Source organism: Eretmochelys imbricata, chromosome 4, assembly GCF_965152235.1.
Source record: "Eretmochelys imbricata isolate rEreImb1 chromosome 4, rEreImb1.hap1, whole genome shotgun sequence".
Taxonomy (NCBI): Eukaryota; Metazoa; Chordata; order Testudines; family Cheloniidae; genus Eretmochelys; species Eretmochelys imbricata.
This window is the reverse complement of record NC_135575.1, coordinates 135,324,651-135,349,326: the sequence shown is the minus strand read 5'-3', so window position 1 is coordinate 135,349,326 and position 24,676 is coordinate 135,324,651. Positions and strand designations below refer to the sequence as shown.

General features: G+C 39.1%; 1 protein-coding gene across 4 annotated transcripts in view; it reads left to right on the top strand.

Moving 5' to 3' along the window:
• CTNNA2 (catenin alpha 2) overlaps positions 1–24,676 on the top strand; it is a 715,434-nt gene that overhangs the window by 665,439 nt on the left and 25,319 nt on the right. For 2 of the 4 annotated variants that reach the window (XM_077814694.1, XM_077814692.1), the window contains 4 exons: positions 974–1,087; positions 5,537–5,718; positions 8,244–8,349; positions 12,416–12,550. In XM_077814694.1, the coding sequence (XP_077670820.1) occupies positions 974–1,087; positions 5,537–5,718; positions 8,244–8,349; positions 12,416–12,550 (537 nt within the window). Of the gene's footprint in view, positions 1–973; positions 1,088–5,536; positions 5,719–8,243; positions 8,350–12,415; positions 12,551–23,302; positions 23,447–24,676 lie in introns of all 4 variants that reach the window. The other 2 variants (XM_077814691.1, XM_077814693.1) reach the window with 2 other exon arrangements.

The window sequence follows — 24,676 nt, the reverse complement described above, 5'->3', positions numbered from 1 at the left end:
TTAACTATTCAATATATTGTTAAATATGTGTATTGTTTAAATATTAATATTAATAATGTATTGCTATATTTTTATTTAGTCATTGTGTTTCCCCCCAAACTACAATACAAGAGCACCCATCCAATGCAAAACAAATTGGAAAACTACACTAATAAATAAATAGCTCCATCAGTCACTAGATCAAAGAACCTAGTGACAACATAAATAGAACAAAAACTAATTGGTTTCCCCAAGTGACCCGCAACAGAGCTCACACCACCACTGCTCAGCCCTGTCCAACACCCAATTCTCTTGGGCAAGGGAGAAAAGGTGTATCTTGCAGCATGCCCTGAAAGCTAACAATCTTTCACTCAATGGACCTGGGGAAGAAGTTACAAAGGCCTAGGACTATGCAGAGTGTTTAGTTTCCATCACCACCAAGATGGCATGTTTCAAAACTTTATACCTGCTTTAAAAATAATTGACCAGATCATCTACATTTCCTTTGAGGGGAAACCCTGCATTTGCTTTGAGGACTTCTCTTTTTCTACCAGTCTGTTGGTTACCTTTTCCCAGGTACTTACTTTCTCTCTTGAAGATTAGGCAGGGTGTTCTGGCACTCTAATAGTATTAGTCTCCCTTTATAGACCAATTAGCATTATTTTGAAATATTGCATTTCGGCGGTGAATACATCCAAAAGATATGCGTTCATGAGACTGCATTCATCATGTTAACTGAGTTAAGAGAAATCACAGCAAGGCGATGATGAATGTGAAAGAAACCAGAGTTGGAACAACTTAATTCTGAGGACAATTCAATTTCAGGTCCTGACTGCCTGGGCAGACAAGTTAATTTAAAAGAAAAAAAGAAACAGTGTTTCCTGGGCAGGTAGTCGATGAAATAAGAACTTACTGTACACTGGAGTTTGTCTGTATCTTTTATAAGCCCGTCATCACTGCCTTCTCCTCTCTCTATTTCTCTCGCTTTTTCTAGACCCCTGAAGAGTTAGAGGATGATTCAGACTTTGAACAAGAAGATTATGATGTCCGCAGCCGAACGAGTGTTCAGACTGAGGATGACCAGCTTATTGCTGGGCAGAGTGCAAGGGTGAGTATAAAATCCGTGTACCCCGTCAACTCTGTATTCAGCTCCAAATGAAAAGGTATGCCTCTGAAAGCAAATTGGGAGATTTAAAATTTTGGGGGTCACTTCAGCAAGAAGGCTGGGAATTTTGGTTTTCAGGCATAGATATTTATTTAGGTCTTTTCACTTGCAGTACATTTGGGCCAAGTTTCTTGTATGATTTTTGTCAGGATTATGTGATGTCTTGTATCAGTTATTTGCTCAAGCTAGAACTATAGTAAAAGGCCTTGCACATTTGGAATGTACTGTAGCGGAGAGTATTCACGAAATTTAAAACAAACAAACCAACGTCAGGGCACAATGTGCAGTATCTGAAGATATCTTACATTTGTCATGTTTCTCAGTGTGCTGACTTGTCTAGGAAAGCTGTTTAAGGTGCTGAGTAGTCTCTGTAACCTAATTGTAATTGAAGACATTTGTTACTGAGTCAATGTAATTTTACCAGCGTAATTATATCATGATAAACTGGAGACATTGTGATTTGTGACCTTAGCGTAGGCACGGCGATTGCAAATGGAGTGGACAAGTGCTTCAGGGGTCAGAGATGCTGGAGAAATGAAGTTGGGTGACCCTCAGGATTATTCCACCCTCTGATTAATGTTTACCTTTTGCTAAGTAGGCTCCTCAGTTCAGATAAGAAATCCAGTGAATACTATGTTGTTAACACACCACGTGAACATGTATTTGACTGGAAAGAGAGTTTAAAATCCTCCCCTTTTTTAACCTGGTACAGAAGCAGTGAAGAGACATTGTGGAGAACTGGAAAATCTCTGTTTTATTTTTATTACTATTGTGCATCCCTCTATATGTTTGCTTATGGTGGGTTACATACTCTTCAGATGGATCAAAAGAGAGCTATTAGGGGAACCAAACTGGAAACACAATAGCCCAGATGGGGAGCATCCCAACAAACACCAAAACACCATAGCCAGGTTAGCGACAGCAACTTCTTGGTCCCAACCCTGCTTAGCTGATTGCCAAGGCTGAGAATCTGGAGAGCAAAAGATGTTGAAAGGAAGGGGGAAGCTCTCAGCTGCTGCAGGCTGACACAGACTGAAGGAGGAGCAGGGTCTGCAGCAAGCAGGCTGTAACTTGGTCCCCAGGAGAACAGAGGCACTGAGGTTATGTCATGTCTACCTTGAGGGGAACGCCAAATGTAGGTAAAATAGTGGGCACGCAGAGCTCTCTGTTTTATATCCATGTCTGAGTGCTGTGAACCTTTTGGCAAATAAATCTTACTTTAAAAAAAAAAAAAGTTGTTTCTGTGTCACTGTGTGCTCTTGCTGCCCACCAGGTGCTGGAGAAAAAACATTTGCAGGTGCCAAACCTGTTAGGCCTGCTATGTATTGTGGTTGGTAACCAGGAAGATTGGACCCCAGAGACCCTGTCAGAGAGAGGTCAGATCACAGGGTCCCCTCCAAAGAGAGGTAGAGGAACAGGCCTGTCACTAGAAAGGGGAGCACTTAGGGGACTGGCAAAGGGTCTCAGAAGAGGCAGCCTTCCCAGGGACCATGGCAGTTATATCTGAGAGGTTTTTATGGTTTAAAGAGTGTTACATAATGTTTAATGCATGCAGAAAGACTGAGTGCTGAAATAAACTCAAGTGTGAACAGTTTCCTGGTGCTCTTTAGTGGATTCAGATTCTGTCCTTATTTCTTTCATAGCTAAACCTGGGGCAATGGGATCATGCTGCTCTTTCAGTAATTAAAATTAGAATTAAAAAAATAGATTTAGATGAAGAGAAATAGGGACAGTCATAGCATCCTTATTAAGGGCCTAATCCAGCTAGCAATTGAGTAATCTCAAATCCTATTATAGTTATTATTGTGGTTGTCAGTTGTGGTAGATGCTGGACAAAAATATAACGGACAGTGACTGCCCCAAAGGCAGTATAAGACAAGATCCAATGGGTGGATACAACAGCATCAGAAGGAAGACAAGGTGAAAATGAGATGATTATGATCAGTGTGATGAGCATAAGCCGCAAAAGCCACTGTGTTGAGTGACCCCTTGAGCTGAAGCTAGTCAGCCAGGAGCTCCGGAGGCTCCCGAGATGTAGGGGGGTCACTGGCACCACCATGGTGGCCCTGTCGCTCTTCCTCTTCCGGAGGTCCTGCCCCTGCTCTGCTTCTTCCCCCAAGGCCCCGCTCGCCGCTCACTCCTGTCTGCCCGCTCCCCCCACCATCACTCACCCTTGAGGCAGGACAAAAGTGATGGGGCAGTGGCCCCTTGGACTCTCCTTTTCCAGCACCCCTGTACTCAGCCTCCTGGGGGATGCCATATAGGACTGTTCGTTGGAGAAAAGTTAGGATTTTAGTTAGAGGCTATAATAGATTTGTATAATATGCCTACTCCATAAAAGCTATTAGCATTTCAGTGGAAAGGATTGGTGTCTGTCTTTGAAGGGAGATAAAACTTGAATATACAATCTGCATTTGCTGCTGGGTATGGCTCCTTAGAAAGGCATCAGCAACCGAAACAGAGTCATTAAGACATACTGAACCAGCACTGAGAAGCTCAGGTTAGACTGTCCACGAAGACAGGAACCAAACACAAGTAATACAGATCGGTCTTCTTAGCTTCCTGATAATACAGATCTTTATTTTCACATCCCATTAGTTACAATGAATTCATCAGTTCTAGAGTGTTTAGAGGGGGCTGGAGGGGGAGAAAGAGAAAGAGTTTAACTTACACTGCATTTCTCTGTGGAAAGACTAATGTGTTAACATTTGAAACCGCTGAGTTACATTGATAAGGCCTAATTAAAACTCATGTGATGAATTTTAATTTGATTAACTTGCAAATTTCTCATTTTCTGATCTACTGTTTATAGATAACCTTTTTTAATTCCAGTTTTGGAAAAGGTCAATTGTGAATTTTTAAAAGCCAAGAGCATTGTAAGAATATGTAGAGAAAGACTTCATCTGATTGAAAGTGACATAAACAAGAAAAAATTTAATGACACTTAAATGTGTCACACCCCATTAAATGCATAATGCAGTCTTCAGAACCCTGAAGCCAAATAGTATCTCATCTTGAGAATCATTGTTGGAAGTGTCCATTTCATCTTCAAAAGTAACTTCCATAATTTTGCCATTTTTTTGGTAATTTTCCTTTTCCTTTGTTGATAGTCAAGGCAAATTAGAATCAACCTATTTAGTGCCATTTTGCATATCATCCAAGAACTAATTAAACCACTAAATGTTATTGAAAGGTACGTTCATTTTAAACATACTCCCTTGCATGCCATGGCTTATTTCAACCTCAAGTTGAGTAGAAAGCCAGGGTGTTTCTGACTGACAGTGAGATATGGAGAGGTGGAGGTGTTTGAAGCTCAGTCAAACTACGGGGCTGCCTGTTAGTGTGTATTTCCTTCATTTTACATCTGTCTAAAGTTTCAGATATAATAAAAAAATCCTGTCTTTTAGTTTAATTGTAGTGGCTTCGGCCCACCCTCTTCAGTCTGCAATGTCATAGATGTACAGTCTTTAAACTTGCAAAGATTTAATAAGGACTTTAAATATCCCTTGTTTTACAGGAATATGTTGCAGTTACTCTTGAAATAGCTGATGTAGTGAAAACAAAATTTGGACCCTGTTATTAAATGCATAGACTTTAATTTAAAAATGTTTAATAGTGTGAATGCTCTGAGAGTGAAATCAGTTCTAAAGACCATCTTTAATAGGCAACCCCTGTTTTAAGAGACCATTCTGAAGCACACCTGTGAGGTTTCCAGTTCAATTTTGCTTGTCATGTGGTTATGCTATAACTTATACTAAACAATCTGGTCCACTTAAAACAACTGGACTCATTTATGGCAGATTTCACTGTAGCTGGGGCCACATCCTGTGCTAGTATAAATCAGTGTAACCCTATTGAAGTGAGTAGAGCTATGTTGATTTGCACCAGGTAAGCGTCTGGCACTATAAGCTTTGACTGATTTCTGCTATTCTGTATGGAGTCCCCGGGAGTCTCTTTGTTCGGTGTCAAATTATCCTTTCTGAAGAAACTATCTGCACCATTTCACTTTAAGAAAAGGAGTACTAGTGGCACCTTAGATAGACTAACCAATTTATTTCAGCATAAGCTTTCGTGAGCTACAGCTCACTTGCTCACGAAAGCTTATGCTCAAATAAATTGGTTAGTCTCTAAGGTGCCACTAGTACTCCTTTTCTTTTTGCGAATACAGACTAACATGGCTGCTACTCTGAAACATTTCACTTTACAGCTTTCAGAATTAAAATCCTATCCTAAAAAGTGCTGAGTTCAGCTGTGATGGATTTAGCATCCTCAGCTCCCTCTGAAGACACTGGAAGTTGTGTGCGCTCAGCACCTTGCCAGTTTAGACCCTTAGAAACTAAAATGATTTCTAGCTTCCTTTTTTCATGGGCAACTACTCTACGTTTTATCCAGGCTATCATGGCTCAACTGCCCCAGGAGGAGAAGGCTAAGATTGCGGAGCAAGTAGAGATATTCCACCAAGAAAAGAGCAAATTGGATGCTGAGGTGGCCAAGTGGGATGACAGTGGTAATGACATCATTGTATTGGCAAAGCAGATGTGCATGATTATGATGGAAATGACAGACTTTACTAGGTAAGCACAAAAGCGTTTGGACTGAGAGCTTCCTCTGAAACCCTGCATCATTTCTTTATGATGGTGTTTAAGGAACATTGAGTGTATTTACTATGTTTAAGTAATGTGTCTGTAGCAATTCTAATATTGCTGGTTCTATAATCACTGCCCTGTGTATTTGCCTTTTAACACAAAGGAGATCTTCAATATTGTTTAAACACTGTTCAGTATTAAGACACCAATTCACCAAAGCACTTAAGCACAAGAGCAATTCCATCCCGATTCAGCAAAGCACCTAACCACTTGCGTAACTTTAACCACATGAGTAGCCCCAGTGAAATCAGTCACAGAGGTGCTTTACTTCCTACCAGCGGGCCAGAACATCAAACACACACATTTATATTTGAGACTCCTTAGTGACTTGTTGGTTGGGGGGGACATAAAGCCAGCTTAAAGCGCACAGGTTACTGACATGCCCAAATAGTTCCTTTCACCTGGTTATTTTGGACAGTTCACCATTTAAGATGTATGGTTTTGTTAGTTATTTGCGCATCTTTAATTTCAGCAGAAGTGGTGCAGCAAGGATAATGTGTGACCTGATAGGCCCTCAAATGGCCTTTTGTCTAACACGAGTCAAAATGCATAAGGCTTGCTGAACTTTCAACATTTCATCGCAATTAATGTCAATCAAAAATAATGGCAAAAAATCCACTGAACTCATTCTCATGACTGAATTTCTTTAAAAAAGCAGCCCTTGATTTCATCCAGAAGGAACTTTCATCAGGACTTGTCAATAACAATGACTTTTTTCCTTGCTTTAATATTCTTTCTAATTACAGTGTATCAAAAGGCTATTAATTAATGTTATAATTTAAACAAAATCATTTTTGTTTATATCCAGTCACATTGTTAATCAGACTAGGGGAACATTTTACAAGAGATTAAACGCACCCTCCTAAAGTTAGAGTTATCTATGCAGTGCTACAATCCCTGCTGTCTTGGGGAGCGAATGACCAAAAAGTCCTCTCCAAAGCTCATGCTTTGGATATGTTTTGCCACACTTCTGCAAGGCAAAAAACAAACAACCAAGCAAACAAAAATCCCAAACCCACTGGGGCCTTATTCTTCCTTTCTGCACCCGAAAGGGAAAAAATCATTTCCTTAGGCAGAAGAATCATGTAAGGATCTTTCTCTAGAGAGCTGAGTTTCTCTTCCCCCTACAATATATCTAGCCCCCTGCCCATCTTTCATGGGAAAGGAGTGTAAAATCCCTCTAAACCCTTCATGACAGGGACATAAAAAAAAAATCTCTTTTTGGTCTGGATCTCTCAACTCTCTTTTCTGAAGCAGAATGAAAAGTTCCTCATGCCTCACTATCAGTTCTGGAAGGGAGAGGTGATGATCTAATAACTTCTCAGGGGACCAGAATACAAAGGTTTCTCTACCACATGCTGCATAAGTTTTAATACCTTAATCGTCAAACTGAAAGTTTGGTAATTGGATGTTTCTAACATCGAAAGATGAGAAATAATGTGAAAATGAGACTAAAATCACTGTCATGTTTGGAGTAAATTAAAAAAAAGTCAAAGTGGACTGTAGTGCATCTGTTTACACCAGATTCAATAAAGTCTCCTTTAACATCTTCCACTAAAAACAAACAAACAAACAAACAAAACCCCTTTGCATCTCCTTTGCCTACAGTGGCTTCAGTGGTGTTAAAATGGAATAACTCCCAAATATCTGGAGTGTGTTACTGCCAGATGTGCTGATCTCTTGATATAATTGACAGCAAAGCATAGGCAGTCACTGTTAAGGTGACTGGGACTTAAGACTAGCGTACAATTCCTGGTTCTGCCTCTGGTCTGCTGGGTGACCTAGGGCAAGTCACTTCCCCTCCTGCACCTCAGTTTCCCCATGTGTAAAATGGGAATGCGGACCTCCTTTTTAAAGCACTTTGGGATGTGCGGGTGAAAATCACTATAGAAGAATTAGGTGGTGTCATTATTTGTAAGAACTTGTGTCTTTCACATCATCTCACAAATATCAAGAGAGACAGATTAGTAGTAAAGTTTTTTTTAAAAAAATCAAGCAGGATTTAAGCGCAACTGAATTATGCCTCAGGTAGTTTAGCAGCTTTATGACAGAAATCTAAGAGAAGAGATTTCCTAATGTGACATTTCTGCACTAGACTTGTCAGACTTGGTGTTAAGCGCTGGTCTGGGAATAACAGAATTTTTAAAAAGTTTTGTATTCCTGCAGGGACATTTTCCTAATGAGCACTTAAAAATGCGCACACTATTAAACATAGTTCATGGGCTTGAAGGCACCATCAAATTAACCTGCTAGCGAGGCATTTTGTATGTGAAAGGAAATATAGCAGACCCGTTTCTTAATCAAGCTAACGTATAATTAGTAGTTAAGTCCAAGGTGAAGTTGCAGTAAATTAGGAAGGCATTCATAAAATAAATAATCATATACTGAGTTAGGACACTGCAGCTGTGTCGTGATTTAATTAGATTGTAGTATAACCATATTGTTCTTTCCAGAGGTAAAGGGCCATTGAAGAATACATCTGATGTCATTAATGCTGCCAAGAAGATTGCAGAAGCAGGCTCTAGAATGGACAAATTGGCACGAGCTGTAGCTGATCAGGTAATGTCCCAAACAAATAAATATATAATATGAATCAGTCAATCAATAGCATTTTGAATGGACAGTACAAATTAGCTGTGTGGTTTAAGGACCCTCTAGAGAATGTCTCTACTCGTGCTGTGATCTAGTGGCTGAAAACAGGCTGTTTGTACAGCACCAGTCAGTTTGGAAAGATCATTGTCAGTTGAATGAAGCTGATACTGAAGCCCTTTAATTCACTGGTTCAGAAATCAAACCAACTAAGTAATAATAGCATCAGCTAACATAGATAAAAACACCAAGGTGACCCGAGCTACTCCAGCCTTCTCATTGTTGCCCTTACTTAAAAGGGGATTACGCACACCCTTCTGTACCTTTCATCCTATGGGAAATCTGTAAACTAGTCTAAGAACCCCAGAAAAGCCCAGAAGTTACAACAGTCTTCATCTGGAACAAAGGAATCTTGGCTACAAATGATGATTGCAGTAGAATGTTGATGGCAAAAAGCAATAAAAAGGTCACACACTTTGGTGCTTCTGTAGCCCAAGCTCATTGCAAATGCCAGGGCTCCTTGCATTTCTCTGTCCCCTCCCCCCACCCAAAGCTCCCTGTGCACCACCCTCCCATCCCCCTCCAATTCAGGGCTTCCATACAACCCCACCCCACCCCTTCCTCCTGCCAGTGATTCTGTGTGCCCCTGTTCCCTTTTTTGCCACATTCCAGGAGCTCAGTGTTCCCTCCAGGTCTCTATCCCTCATACCATTGTCCCCAGTTCTCTCTCAATGCCAGGGAATCAATGTTCCCCCTCACTCAGTCCTTCCTCACTATAGCCCCCCTTACCCACCATGGCAGTGGCTCCATGTGCTTCCCCATCCCCCCATATTTCAGGGTTTCTGTGTGTCCCCTATCTCCAACCCCATACCATTGTCCCTTATTTTCCAGCCATGCCATGGCACTTTGTGTGCCCCCATTGCTTATTGCCCCCATTCATGTCATACTGGGACCTCCATTTTAGGGGCTCTGTATGTGCCCCCTTTTCCACACCATTCTCTTTACTTTTCTGTCTGTCTGAGAGATAAGTCATTCAGGATGTCAACTTTTCAAACTGTATTGGGCAGATGGGCAAAGCTGAGATAGGAAGTATTGTTATATTGGCTGCCAGAACCAGTTCTTTCCTTTATTGACCATTACAGAGGTGGTCGACACTGCTGTGCCTGCTAACCAGATGCAGAGGCCTTTGTGAGTTGCCCATTAGCCCTTCCAGTTTTCCAAATTTCACCAAAACCAATGAGTTTCTGTCCACTGATACCTAGACAATTTCCTGAAAAATTGGAATGGATGAGATGTGGCATTCAAAAATGATTTCATTACAGACAGACAGAAAGACAGAGAAATGCCCCCAAGGGAAGAAGGACCTGGATCATCCACTCACATGGAAAGCCCATAGGAGGGGGTTGTAGGTTAGGAGGATATCCTCTCAGATACCCTCCCTTATCATCCCCCTCCAAACCTACAGCTGTGACCTCTAACCATCCTTCTCTTCCCCTTAAAATGGGAGAAAGTCTGCTGGTCACAGGGATTCTAACGTGAGCATGGGAATGGCATTAGGCTCATCCTGCAAGATACTCTGGGCCAGAGCTGTACACAGAGCTGCAGCTTTTTCCTATAATCCCCAAAGATTTGGTGATGTGAACTGTTCCACCCAGGAGGCCCATTTCCCCCTCTGGAGCCCACTCCTGTTGGATACATCCTAGGAGCGAGAAATCTGTCCCTGTGTTAATGTAATTCCCACTGTCAAGAGAGCAGTAAAATGCTCGTTAATGATCTTGAAGTTTTCATTCTGGTGTTTTTGAGGTGGGAAAGTTTAAAGAAATAAATGTCAGGTACATAACACACGCAGCTTGTATAGAGAATATTGGCTTGAGTCATGTCTTTAATCAATATGAGAGTTAGATGTCTCTTTTAATCCCTTGGCCATGGTGATATTTTACAGAACTTTTGAGACATACATGGAGTATAAACTTTTTATTGACTGTGGCATTTTTAATTACTGTTCCAATGAGAGAGATCTTACATCTTAATTTGATTCAAGGTACTTGCATGTAAAGCCTTGTCAGCTCTCAAGAGATATTGTTTTAAAGTTCATTTATTTCAGCTCATAGGCCTCAAGAGCAGGATAAATATTACTGTATTAAATTGTCACAAGTAGGAAAAAAAGGTCTCTTAGGAATTCACTTTTGAAAGATATTGCAACTATGCGAGAGGAAGACGTTATGGTATTATCATAAGTACAGAACAGATTAAATGGCCTATTGGCCTAACGTCTCCAAAGAACTCCCAGCTCTTTTTTCAGAGTGGTAGCCATGTTAGTCTGTATCAGCAAAAAAAAAAAAAAGTGCTTCTGGTACCTTAGAGACTAAAACATTTATTTGAGCATAAGCTTTCGTGGGCTAAAACCCACTTCATTGGATGCATGCAGTGGAAAATACAGTAGGAAGATATAGACACAAAGAACATGAAAAAACGGGTGTTGCCATACACACTATAACGAGAGTGATCAATTATCAGCAGGAGAAAAAAACCTTTTGTAGTGATAATCAGGATGGCCCATTTCCAACAGTTGACAAGAAGGTGAGAGTAACTCTGTGTGAGTGTGTGTGGAGGGAGGAATAAGCATGGGGAAATAGTTTTACTTTGTGTAATGACCCATCCACTCCCAGTCTTTATGGAGCCCATTGTTTCATGTTCTCTGTGTGTATATATATATCTTTCTACTGTATTTTCCACTGCATGCATCCAGTGAAGTGGGTTTTAGCCCACGAAAGCTTATGCTCAAATAAATTTGTTAGTCTCTATGGTGCCACAAGTACTCCTCGTTCTTTCAGCTCTTTTTATTTGTTAGACTTAAAGACAGAGGAGCAAACTAAGTGATTGCTTTCAGAGTTAGGGGCCACAGTGTGTGTATGTAACCAGTGCTGTTGTTTTACATCCAAGTGCACCGTAAACATTTTTCCCTTGTGCCTTATTTGTCATTGCTATTATAACCATTTAGACAGAAGTTGTGGGGCCACTGGGCTGTGAGTGTTTAATCTGATTATGTTTATTTAAGGTGTCATGTGGTGGTTTTACTCTTCAAAATGGAAAATTGAATGTAGCATTTTAATGACCTAAAGAAGCTAGTTCAAAAGTCTCTGAATCTTTGATCTCCATAGTCAAACAATATTGTAAGGCGGACTTTGTTGTGTAGCTCTGACAAGTGTTTATTGGAGACGTGCTCTTCGGAAGGGGACCTTTTCACTCTGGTTCATTTGTGTGAATTATACAGGCCAGTGCTCAGGAGGCAAGTCTAGGAATAGTAACTACGGGTGCTGTTTATTGTGCTGTTGATTATTGTTGGGGTTACTGCAGTTCCTTGTAAAAGTGTATTTCAATGAACTATAAATGAGTTGTGTTTGGGCCTTGTCTGGTTATATTGATTATGAAACCTTCACAAATTCTACTTAGTTTGACCTAGTGTAATTTTTCTCTGCACACTTTTGTCATGAGGAATATGTCAAAATGGTACAGTACTTTAGATGGCCTACCAGTAGTAGTGAGAAGTATTGCTTAGACAGGCAAGGAGACCAAATTATTTCATTTCCTTCTTATTAAGGGCTGCAAGCCTGAAAGTATCTTCTATAATGTTTTGTATATTACTATAAATAATTTCCTTCCAGTATAGATGGACTAGTATATTATGCATCAGTAGACTCCTATGTTTATTACAAACTGAATGATGCCCTAAGAAAAACATCTACAGAGATTAGTTTGTTTTCTTTAAGTTCATCAGGTAAGTGACAAAAAGAGATTATTTTTGTAAAGCACCCAGGCTATCTTCACATTTTAATTTATGAGTCTCAAGCTATAGAAGAGGTACAGAAAGAATAGCTTTCAGCTCTCATCAAATTCCTCACTAAAGGGTTAAGTGAAATGGATGAATCTAACATGGCGTCAACAGTGCTACTGTTTCCTTGGATTGCCTTTGTATAATGAACAGATAAACTGAGCTAGATCTAATCAGTGTTGCTTATTTTTTCCCCCCTTGCAGTGCCCTGATTCAGCCTGCAAGCAGGATCTATTGGCATATCTGCAGCGCATTGCCCTCTATTGCCACCAGCTCAATATCTGCAGCAAGGTGAAGGCAGAAGTGCAGAATCTCGGAGGAGAACTTATTGTATCAGGGGTAAGCTGGTATTTGTATTTAGCAGTTTACATATCCCATGGTTCAATTTGCCAGGGAGTGTTTTCAGTGACAAGACTGTAAAAGACAAAAATAATAGTGAGTCATAAGCAAGCTTCTTAAAATGTTATCTCCATTATTCCAGACCTTACAATAACTTGTGTCGAGCAATTTGATTTTCCAATTACCCTTTGTTTATAGTAACCTTGTCAAATCTTCATTCCCCCAAAAGAAAGGTAATTTCATAGTCTAGAAACTCATTGCCAAGCCGTGAATGTTATAATTATTTGGAGCTTTTGTATATTTGCTTATTGTAAATCTAGTTTCCTTTGTTAGTATTGGTAATTTCCCTCCTCTGAGCAGGAGCCAGCACTGCTCTGTATGGAGTGCATATTGTTAAGATGGTAATATCTAACAGGATTTCATTCACTCAGGTTCCAATGCATACTAGGTTTATCAAAAACTCTGGAAGGCCAGCAAAATATTTTACTTTTTATGTGCTGTTTCCAAATACAGTTGCCAAACCTAAAAAATTACATATTCTAATTCCTTCCATTTGCTTGTTCCAGTAATTTTTAATGAATATGCAAATGTTTTATCCGCAATCACCAGACATTTGTTGCCCAGATTAGAAATGTGTAGAGGCAGTCAGAACATAAACTGTTTTTGCTGCATTTTAAAAGATGTTTTCTCCCCTTCACCTCACCTTGAGCCATCTGTCTCTGTGAGACCAGTGGCAAAAAGTACTAGCATTTCCTGCCCTTCATGATTTTTTTTCTTTATGCTGCTCACAGTAGGTTTGGCCGAACCACAGTTTGGTCACTGTCCAAGCTGCATATAGACTGTGTGTATGCTGTATTCCCTCTTGCATATACCAGTGTATACTATATTCCCTGAGCCCCACTGTGCTTTCAAGATGACAGGGATTTGGGAAAACTTTGGATAAGTTTGTTTGAAAATGCCATTTTGGGGAGAAAAAAAACCCAAAAACCTCTCATTGTTTAAAGCCAATCAAATTTGAGGACTTCTGGGACATGCTTTGCCCTCTATTTTATCCATACGCCCCCAAGGGAAATCAGTGGGCTTTCCGAAAGCTAACTGAGAACAAAACATATGCCCTTTTGTTCAATATAGATATAAAACAATGATTTTTTTGCAAAGCACAGTATGCAGCTTTAAAACTTGGCTGGGCTACTTGGAACTATTATTTCGAAAGCATGCATGCAGTCCTAGAAGGAAGCTGCTGCACTGTACTCCACCTGTGCCTCTCCTGCAGATGGTCTCCAACTCTTGGCAGATGTACAAAGTAGTGTAGTTTTAACACCTTGATCTTCCCACAGCAATGAAAATCCCTTTTCATGTTCCTGGTGTTGAATGAGTGATCTTTCCTTATATCACTGACAAGTGTACTACATACCAAATGCTTCAGACCTTATCTTACCTGCTGCCATACAAGTCCGGCTTTCCATACCCATTTAGCTTTCACACCCATCCATCTATAACAATTGCCCAAATTAGATCTTCTCTCAGCTTGGCTTTTGTGCTTGTGTTTATTTCTTTTCCAGTTCTCTTTATTTATTGTATGTGGATGTTGAACAGGCCATTGTGAACCTCTGACATACAGTTGTATTGAAACATCATCATACACTGTGAAATTTAAGTGACTGAATGCTTGACTTCTTCATTCCCAAGCTGGCATTGTTAACATCTGCTGCTTCCCAGGCTTCATCACCATTGTCTTTTTTTGCATTCACTTGCAGTACAAAGCAATGCTAACTTCAGCCATTCAAATTACTAGCTTTTGAGTTGACTCCAAAGACAGTGTTAATGGCATTGGCAGAAACCTAAGCTTGCCGTATCTGTTTCTTCAGTTGTTACTCCGTCATAGACTTAATGGAGATGGTGCAGAAAGTTGATCTTTTGTACATTCCTTTTTGAGACTGATATCTTAGAGCTTGGTGAATCAAAATGAATCCACTGCTTTTCTGGTAGCATAAAACATGCTTTACATCTTTAAGTGCTGGGTACTGTATGTTCTTTTGCCGACCTCGGGACTATCCAGAGATCAGATGTCCAAATCCACATCTGCATCTGTAGCCTACTTATCCACTTGCCACTTCTGCTTCCATCTTGTTCTTCATTCTCTCTTGGATAGCCAGCTGCAAATAAATACTACTTTATTTGCATAAAAAAGAACAACAGTTATTTGGCAACTTGCATACAGTACAATGATCTTGAAAGTGCAGTGGAAATCCAGAGTTCGTGGTCCCCAAACCATTCACTATTGCAGGAAACTGATGTGTAGCATTATATTCAATTAATTTTTGTGATGTAACAATCACCCTGGCACTTGACATTTACAAATTTTGGAGGAGATGGAACTATAACATACATCTGTATTTACAAGGAGTCACCGTATAATTCACCATTTCCCTCATCCAGAAGTTTAGCTGTGATTTCAGAACCACTGGTTCTGGGGAATACAAACTCTGCTTGACTTTCTACTTTATTAGGAATGTTAATCCGTGTTTCCAAATACAGTGAATAAATATAAAATGAATAGAACCTGAGAGACATAAATACTCTGTTCCGATTACCTTAATTCTGTTCTGGCAAGGGAAAATGTGTTCCATTTTATGTGATATGTTGAAGTTATTGCATAATATGATGTATGCCTTTTCAGTGAAATTTCTATTTCTTTATATTCTCAGTAAGTTACTTGTAGTGCAGTGTATTTTACATTCAAACCTAAGAACACGCCCAGTCTCTCTCTCTCTCTCTCTCTACATCAATATGACATTAACCTCATATATGAAGATTTTGTTGGTATCATTGACTTACCTACAGATAGGCTGAAAAGTATATCAAAAAGCAAAGAAAATGAGGCTGTCAAACTCCTGAAAGGGAAATTATTTCAATAAGAGGAAAGAGCCCTTTAAATCATTCCCCCCCTTTCTCTCAATCCTTTCTCCCTTAACTTCCCTTCCATCTCTCCCTTGATCTTTCCATCCCAAGATGTTCTCTGCCTACCGATCAACAAGACTCTTTTCCCCAGGTAAATCTCATACATCAGGTCTTCCACTGGTGTAAATCAGTGTAACTCCATGTGTTTCAATGGCCTGTGCTGAGTGCTGATTTATACCAGCTGGTGATCTGAACCAGTAGGTTTATGTTTAGATTGTGAGACTCCAACTCCCTGTCTCCCAGTTGAGTTTTGAAACACAGTCTAAGAAAACCGTATTTGAGAGCTCTTCTGTGATTAAGAGCCTTATTAACCTGGAGTGAGGGAAGCATAGGGAGGCAAGGAAGATATAAAGGGAGAGACATAAAATAATAAGGAAATAGGGGAATAGAGGCTGAAATGCCCAAAATGATTTTTAATTACCTGCTAAAGATCTTGAGTCAAATCCTGGCCAAAAATTGTCTACACAGCAATTAAACACCCACGGCTGGCCGATGACATCTGACTCTGCCTCATAGGGCTCAGGATATGGGCCGTTTAATTGCAGTGTAGATATTTGGGTTTGGGCTGGGCTCTGAGATTCTGCAGTGAGGGAGGCAAAATTCCCATTGACTTCAATGTGGCCAGAATTTAATCTCCTGCTTTGTTTCTTGTTGCAGCCCATGTGGTTTTGTACTTTAGCATACGAACTTTTGAATATTTACAAAAAAAATTCCTGTATAATAATAATAATTAATAATAAGTTTGACAGCCTCATTATTAATTGTTGTTATTATTATTATTAGTAGTAGTAGGCATTTCTTATTAATCAGTAGTTACAATATCCTGGGATAATAAGCACCTCAACTTCAGAGTTCATTTCCTCAGTCTTCAGCCAGAGAGTTTATTCAGTGCAAAGTGCAGCTATTGCCTGATAAACAGGAATCACCCTTAAGATGGACTAACTTTTATGAGGTGCAGTTCCACATTTCTCCCATTGAAGTAAATGTCAATTACAGATACATGGCCTCACAACAGGCATTAGCACGTTGTTGTTGTTTTTGTTGTTGTTGTTGAAAAGGGGTGTAATCTATGAAGTTTGAATCCAGCTCAAAATCCAAGTTTCACAAAAGTTTGGGGTACTTCTTTTCTCGGTGTTCCAGCAGATGTATCAAAATATATCATTACGTCAAAACCGACCTGTATGTTCCCTTATTGCTATGGAGAAAACAACCAGTAGTTCTGGTCTCTCCTTTCACGGTTTGAAACCGATCTATTCACAGCAAAAAGTCTACTATACATTTTGGCCCTGAGCTTGCATTTAGTTTTATTTCATGTTTGTGTCAGGAGCTTGATGTCCACTGTTGTGTTTCCTACAGCAATTTAATCCTTGCTTTAACTGGGTAACAGTTTAGCGTTATGTGAAAGAAAGACAGCTTGCTCAATGAGCGATTTGGTAGACTGCCAAGACTGTCACCTACTTTTCATTTGAGAGCATCATGAATCTAAGCTAAATATTCCTGTTTCCAGCCACTAACTGAGTATGTTTTACTACTGAATTAGAATTTAAACAGAAGAATAATGCATGAAATAAACCCTTGAAAACAGACTGATAAACCAAAATTTATTTAGACCTCTGTGTGCTGGACTGCTTGGCCAGTTGATCTCTCAGATTTGGAAGAAATCTCTTTCGGCAGTATGTTTTATACAGAATGTTCTCCCATCTGCTTTTTAAAATACAATAGTAATCTTTTCCTAATCACAATTCATAGCTATTGATAATAAGATTCCTACTTTCTGTTTGTTAGTAGTTGCATCTAATTTAAATCACGGTGAATATAGTACAAGGAACTATGGCTGCCAGACAGTTTAAAAAATCTCATTAATCGTGAGATTTAAAAGAAATAGTTGCAATTAATCACTGTTTTAAATGCACTGTTAAACAATAATAAATATCAATTTAAATTAATTATACTTATCTTTGTATTCTTTTACATTTTCAATTATATTGATTTAATCTGCAACACAGAATACAAAGTGTACAGTGCTCACTTTATGTTATTTTTTGTTACAAATATTTGCACTGTACAAGTTGAAGCATGAGGGGCATATGAATGTTTAGCAGATCTGGCATGTAAATACCTTGCAACGCTGGTTACTACAGTGCCAGGCGAATGCCTGTTCTTACTTTCAGGTAACATTTTAAATAATAAGTGGGCAGCATTATCTCCCGTAAATGTAAACAAACTTGTTTGTCTTAGCGATTGGCTGAACAAAGGGTAGCACTGAGTTGCAGGGGTGCTGGAACAGTTTGTATAGTGGGGGTGCTGAGAGCCATTGAACCAAACTGTATACCCTGTATATAATGGAAACCACTTCAAGCCAGGGGGTACAGGAGCACCCCTAGTTCCAGCACCTATTCTGAGTGGACATTGTTTTGTTTTTGAGTGCAATTATATGTAAAAATAACAATGGATAAATTTCACGATAAAGAGATTGCACTACAGTATTGTATGAGGTGAATTGAAAATATTATTTCTTTTGTTTATCTTTTTTACAGTGTAAGTATTTATAATAGAAATAAGCATATAAAGTGAGCAGTGTACAAATTGTATTCTGTGTTTTAATTGAAATCAATATATTTGAAAGTGTAGAGAAACATCCAAAATATTGATAGTACATTTAAATTGGTATTCTATTATTATTTAACAGTGTGATTAAAACTACAATTAATCACAGCTTTTTTTTTTATTCTAGTTCATTTGTTTTGGGTTAATCGCTTGAGTTAACTGTGATTAATTGACAGCCATAGAAGGATCCTACATGTATGATTGGAATCACAGGGATTTTAAAGTGTTTTTTTTTTCTCTCTCTGTACGGTGCATATTCTGTAATAACTAGTAACTTTATGAATTATTGGACGGTACATTTACTGAAATTTACAATTAAGAGTGTTTTTCAAAGAAAAAAAGAGCCTGATATCAAAAATAAGAACTCCTGAGCAATTTAATTCAATGGAAAAAAAATAAAAGTTATATATTGGAAGCTGATGCCTGAAACAAGTATGTTATGGATTTGAAGGCAATACTAATCTATATATTTCAATATATACTATTCTCATTATATAAATATAGGAAATCTGACAATCAAAAAACTTCTGTTCATGAAATAACTAGAATGCTAGGCTAGATTCTTTCCTGTGCCATGATATGATCAGCATGGAGGAGAAGAGAATGTCAAAGAGCCACTTACAGCTTCCTGATTCTCAAACTACCCCAGCCCTTCAATAAATTAGAGGAACCTGGGTGCTGCTCTGATTTACAACAGTTGGCTATAATCCCTAAGGACCATGCAGTTGAGAACTTCTGTAGAGAAATAAGGCTCCAGCCTGCCCCATCAGGCTCCCTTCTCTGAGAGCGAGTGGAAGGTTTAGGATCTGTGTCCACCAGCATTACAGCAGTTGAGATTTCCCCAGTTGCAGCCAGATTATGTCCCCAGCTCAGAAATTAGGGTTGAGTGTCCATCCCATTACTTTAAATCTGACCATATTTAGGTGTAGCATTTAGCTAAATGGCATGCATGGGGAAATGGCAGACCTGGCCTGGAGCACCTAAAGATTCAACATAATAATGGAAGGAGATTTTTGGATAAAATCAGAATTGATTGATAATATACAGTGAAACTCCAGTTCTACCAATTATTTCACTCTGATCTGTGTAGTGGTGAGACTTAATCCCACTTCCAAAATACTGCTAAGTGGTCTTCTATGTGATATTAAAGAAATAATAACTTCAGACTAGACTCTTCAATCTCTTTCCCTTTAATTACGGTTCTTGACAACTTTCATTGCAGATGGATAATACACACACACACACACACAAAGACATACCCTTAAGGAGAAACTTCACACAGTTTTTCCAACTAATCACAAATACTGAAGGAAAATACTTAAAACAGCATATAAAACACTCAATAAAACTCACCAGGGAAACTTAATTCCATCACACAAACTATGTAAGAATAACTTTAGGAAGAAAAAAGCAGCAAATCAGCCTTTGCATTAGGAAAGTTCAGAGTCTCTTGTGTGTCAAACTTCTTAAGTCATTTCTTCCAGTCACCAGATGTAATCTGGCTGCTTTTATTCATGAATTTCTCAGGAGAAAGGAAAACATATGTCTATCCTCCACATCACACCATTAGCCTTGAATTACAAACCAGCTCCCTATATGTGAGGCCAATATTTATTGATTTAAGACACAGACGTAGGACCAATCCTTCTAAAATACCCTAAAAATGATAATGCCTAGAATTGTGTACTTTTGAACATGAATTTATTCATCATCAAAATACCCTGTGAGCTGGGTAAGTAGTAATACCCCAATTTTACAGACTGGGAAAATGAGGCAACAAATTCAAATGGTTTGCCCTGCCCTCATTAAAGGCCCTATTAGATCTTTAGGATAATCTGGCAAAGGTATGTTGACTGCATCCAGCGCTGAGCTAATAGACCATACCAAGAATTCTCGTACATACCAATAACTAAATTCAACATGTTATCTACCAATTTTAAAAGCTTTCAGGACTTGCATGTTCTATCCAGTGTCATATGGGATATTATCTGTTTGGCCATTCCTTGGATATGACATGTGATGAATGAGATGGATTTCATTATCCATCCATCAGAACCAACTTAATCCACGACAACAGCAAAACAGAATTTTTTTCTGGGGTGTGGAGTTAAGGTCTCTGTCTTGACCCTTAGTGACCCTTATGAACCTGGCATCTTGACATGCCTTGAGTGTGATATTTTATTCCAAGTCGTCATTGAGTTTCTCATGGTATATCAGTTTTTACCTTCCTTAGCTGGAGCAGTAGCACATCCATGGGCTGGTATTTCTAAGCAGTCATTATTTTTCTCAGCCGTCCACAATCTTGAGGAAAAGCATTCAAACTTTATCTCAGTGGCACCCGCCAATGCCTGAATAGAGCCTATTCATTTATTACCTTCTGCCAAATTCTTATTAAGCAAGTTTGTTGTTGTTTTATCTGACAGATGATTGTTGTGAAACCAAACCTGGACAAATCCAGCTCCTGGCTGCTAGACAGTTAGGTGCAAGATGTCAAATCATTAGCTGAACTAAGTTTATAGCATCGTTAGGCTACAGAGCTGCAACCACTTCCCTTAGGAAGTGATTTGACAACCTAAAAGCCCTCATCTAGTTCCTCTTGATACTCAACTTTGCATATGCTCTTCCAGTTACTCATAGATATAGTTCTTTGGCACACTAGGAGCAATTTCTCTCTCTTCTGAAATATACTGCCCTGCAAGTGTTTGTAGTTCATTGTAGTAGTTCTTACTTAGTTCTCTGTTTAACCAAATTTTATGTATATCCTCCTAAATCAATCCCGTCAAGCTGCTCACTATTGTTTTACTCTTCTCTGCATTTCCTCTTCTTTTTCAACCAAAGTCTTTCCGATACTGAGTAGCCCAAAGCGGTACACCAGGTGCGGTCTCCACTGTGCAAACCGAAATGCCCTCTCACATTTTCTAATAGTATATCATCAAACCTAATCTTTCTAGGTATTTATACCATGCTATCACTGTGGGATCTGACGGCCTCATTTTTAATAATAGGTTATTAGTGGAGAATTTATTTGGCCATCACCATCCATCAGAAGGTTCTGTGCTATGGCATTTCCATTTGAGGGTAATATTTAAATGACAATTTGCATCTCCCCACAAAATCTAGTCTTACCATGCCAACTACTATTTGCTTGGGCCTCTGAAGTTCTGATATCTGCTGAAGAGTTTAGAATATGCTCCTACTTCATTTGGCAAAATCAACAATAGTGCAATGGTCAAGACAATCCTATGGATTGTGACCTGATTGGATTACAGCAGTTACCTTTTACCTCAAAGGCCTTTAAAAGATAAATTTTCCCTGTCCATTTGGAGGATTAGTAATAACCCATGTTGGTTAGAAAAGGTAACAATGAAGTCTCCACCAACTGATTGAAGATTCACCAAAATGTGGAAAGCCTTTAGCAGTAGGTCATAAGGTTCAGATGGACGTAACTCAATCCAGTCCTATTACAAGGCAGAAAAGTTATTTTTCCCTCTTTAAACATTGACGTAGGTTAAAGACATCATTTAACCAGGAATCAGTTAGAAATCCTGATCCTTAATTCAATTATAAACCTAAAGTTACAGCACCCATCATCACTTTGCATCATTCAGATGCAGCCTAGTTTTGCATTGGGTTCCTGAACTCATATTTCGCCTCTTACAGTTACAGTAGCTCTTGCTTAAGATAGGTAGAACAAGCCAGATTGGAGGAGCTAATCAAGGTGGTAAAGTTGTTCTTGCTCTCTCTTTTCTTTTAATTTTTACTTTGAATGTTAAAATGCTGTTGCATTTCCAAATATAGTGAAAGATGTTCAGATAAAGAGGCAATATCCTTGACCTCTGTTTTTAAATGAAGTGATTGGTAGTAGCCATTATCAAAAAGACTTTCTTTTGCAATAGCGGAAGAGGGGGAAAACCAAAACCAACACAAGCAGAGCAGAGGATGCACATTAATCATTAGTGAAACTGAAGAATAATCCTGGGTAGATTACAATTTACATTATCCTTGTAGCAACTGAGATCCTAAGGGAAAATATCAGTATTTGCTCAGTGTAACTTTGTAATGCTGACTCTTAAGAGCATTCCTTATACATCAAGAAAAAAAAATCAGACCAGATTCTACTGCTCTTGCTCACATTGAGTAGTCCCTTACTCTGGAAGCAGTGTGGCTACCTACTGATGGAGGTACTATTCAATATGAGGGAGGCTGGTAGATTTAGCCCATAGTAAATATACTACATTTTTAGCTGGGACGCCTTGTTGGGTTATAAGAAAATCAAAACTGTAATGGATAATGGTAATATGTATTGTCAAACCTGCTTTATACAGAATTTGATAGAGCAAAATTCCATTTAGAGAGAATTAGAATGAAAGTTCCCATTTGTAAACCACAATTCTGGTTATAGGGAAGTTGTCCTCTGAGAGAATTGGCTTCAGTCTAGAAGGTGCCATTGTGTGCAATTACTAGACTAAAATATACACTCTCTAAAGCGATCACCTTTGTGTAATTTTGCTGATACTTTATAGAACTTTAAAGTGTGCTTTGTAAATAAATGTTTGCCCAGAATGTTTACCATTCCCCTCACTTGCTCTCTCAGCTCAGGCAGGCAGGGTGAGAGAAAGTTGACTCTCTCTGACCACAATGTTTGGACTTTCATGCTAGTGAAGGTTCCCTGCCCTCTCATCTGATTTCTATAAAACGGTTGGCTAAAACTCTCCTCTGACTTCTGTATGGACCAAATTCAACCCTAGTGTATTTGTGTGTAACTCCCATTGAAGTCGGTGAAATTCCAACTGCTTACATCACCTTTATATGTGCGTTCCCAGTGTTTAAAAAGATACACAGAAATGTTACTTTTTAATCCCTCTGCCAAATTCCCTAGCCCACTCTAGTGCAATCATGGTTCAACAGGGTAGCCATTCCTGGCCCTTCTAGTTTTCATCATATAGGACCATAGCTCACTCTTCCCCTCTTAGCAAATTGTTCGGTAATTTTCTTACCTGTGGTAAGGGAGCAAGTGAGAGGAATTGCACAGTGGGGTTACTCACCATGGAAGAGTCCCTGTTTCCTTTACCAAGCATAGCTCCTTCAGCACACATTTTCTCCTCTTCTCCCCTCTGCACTAGGGTACAATATTTCTCTTGCTCTCTCTCTCACTCTCTCTTTTCTGTATCTCTCGGAAATCAGACTGGAGTTCAGAGCACTTTCACTACCTTTTATGAGGTAGAATGTGATGTCATAGATGGGGGCAGGGCTAGTCAACTTTCTACCCACCTACCCACCTGTGCTGAGGGAGCTACGCTTGGGAACGGAAGCAGTGACTCCTCCACGGTGAGTAACCTTGTTTCTAATTTATACCATTATATAAAGCTCTGACTGTTTTGTGGGGGGGAGGGGAAAGATTTTAAGAGGGCATTTTGTTTGTTGGTCAGTTTAGTTTTTTGGGGAGGGGTTAAAGTACAGCGCTAACACAAAATCAGTTGCATGTTATTTTTCTAAACTTGAAAAGATTTTTTTTTCTTCATTTCCCAATCTAAACTGTTGTGCGGACTTCCTCTGAGTTGTAAAACAGCTACCACAGAGATGGCCACATTTTAGTAATGGGTGAAGGGATCCCTCTGAATATGTTAAATATCAATTTAAGAGCCCAATCCTGGTCCCCTTGAAATCAGTAGCAAAACTTCCATTGACTTCATGGGTGAAGAATCAGGCCCTTACTTTGTAAAGTGCTTTGGGATTAAAGGTGCTTTATAAATGGAAGATATTGTTATTCCTGTATGTATTATTAATTATTATTATTATTACTATTAACTGTGGAGATATGTCTACTTTTTTAGGATAGATGGAACATTTCTTTTCTCCAGATCTTCTATGTTTATTTTGTTTTTCTGCTTAATTCTAAATATGTGTATGTCTACTTGCTAACATCAGGCCATTTTTAAGAACCTTTCTAAAAAAAAATATTAAAAAGGAGAGGAAAACCTCTTAAGCAAGTGATGTAAGCCCAAAACACATGATTAATATTTAGACGCAAACTAGACACAATCTTTGAAATTCAAAGTCAAAGCTTCAGAATGTTGTGAATTAATGGTGGAGCAGAATGAGCTCTAACAGAAAATCCTGGCTTTGCTGGTTTGTGTTACAGCCCTTACGTTATTTAACCATAGCTTTTGTATTTAATAGCACTTAAAGCTTGCTTTTCTTTTCTTGGTCCTGGTGTTACTACTTGTGTGTTGTTTCCCTCCCTGTATCCCTCAGAATTTTAGAAAGACAAGATGGACTGCAAAGATCTTTTACTCTTGTTCTGCCTCTTGGCTACCTATTAAAGCTGTCACGATGTCAGAGCTCTCTCACTAAAGGGCAGAAGAAGGGTCATGTGAGGATTTTGGCCTCTAGGGATGGCAGAGATATTGCTGTTCTTGTACATTTAAAGCTCCTTCCCAGCTCTGTGTGGGGCCTTATCATATTACAGTGAACGGTACTAGAAGGCAGTAATGCATACTCTATAAATCAAAAGACAAAGAGAGCATGATCATAGCCTTTTCAACCCAAGTGTAATTT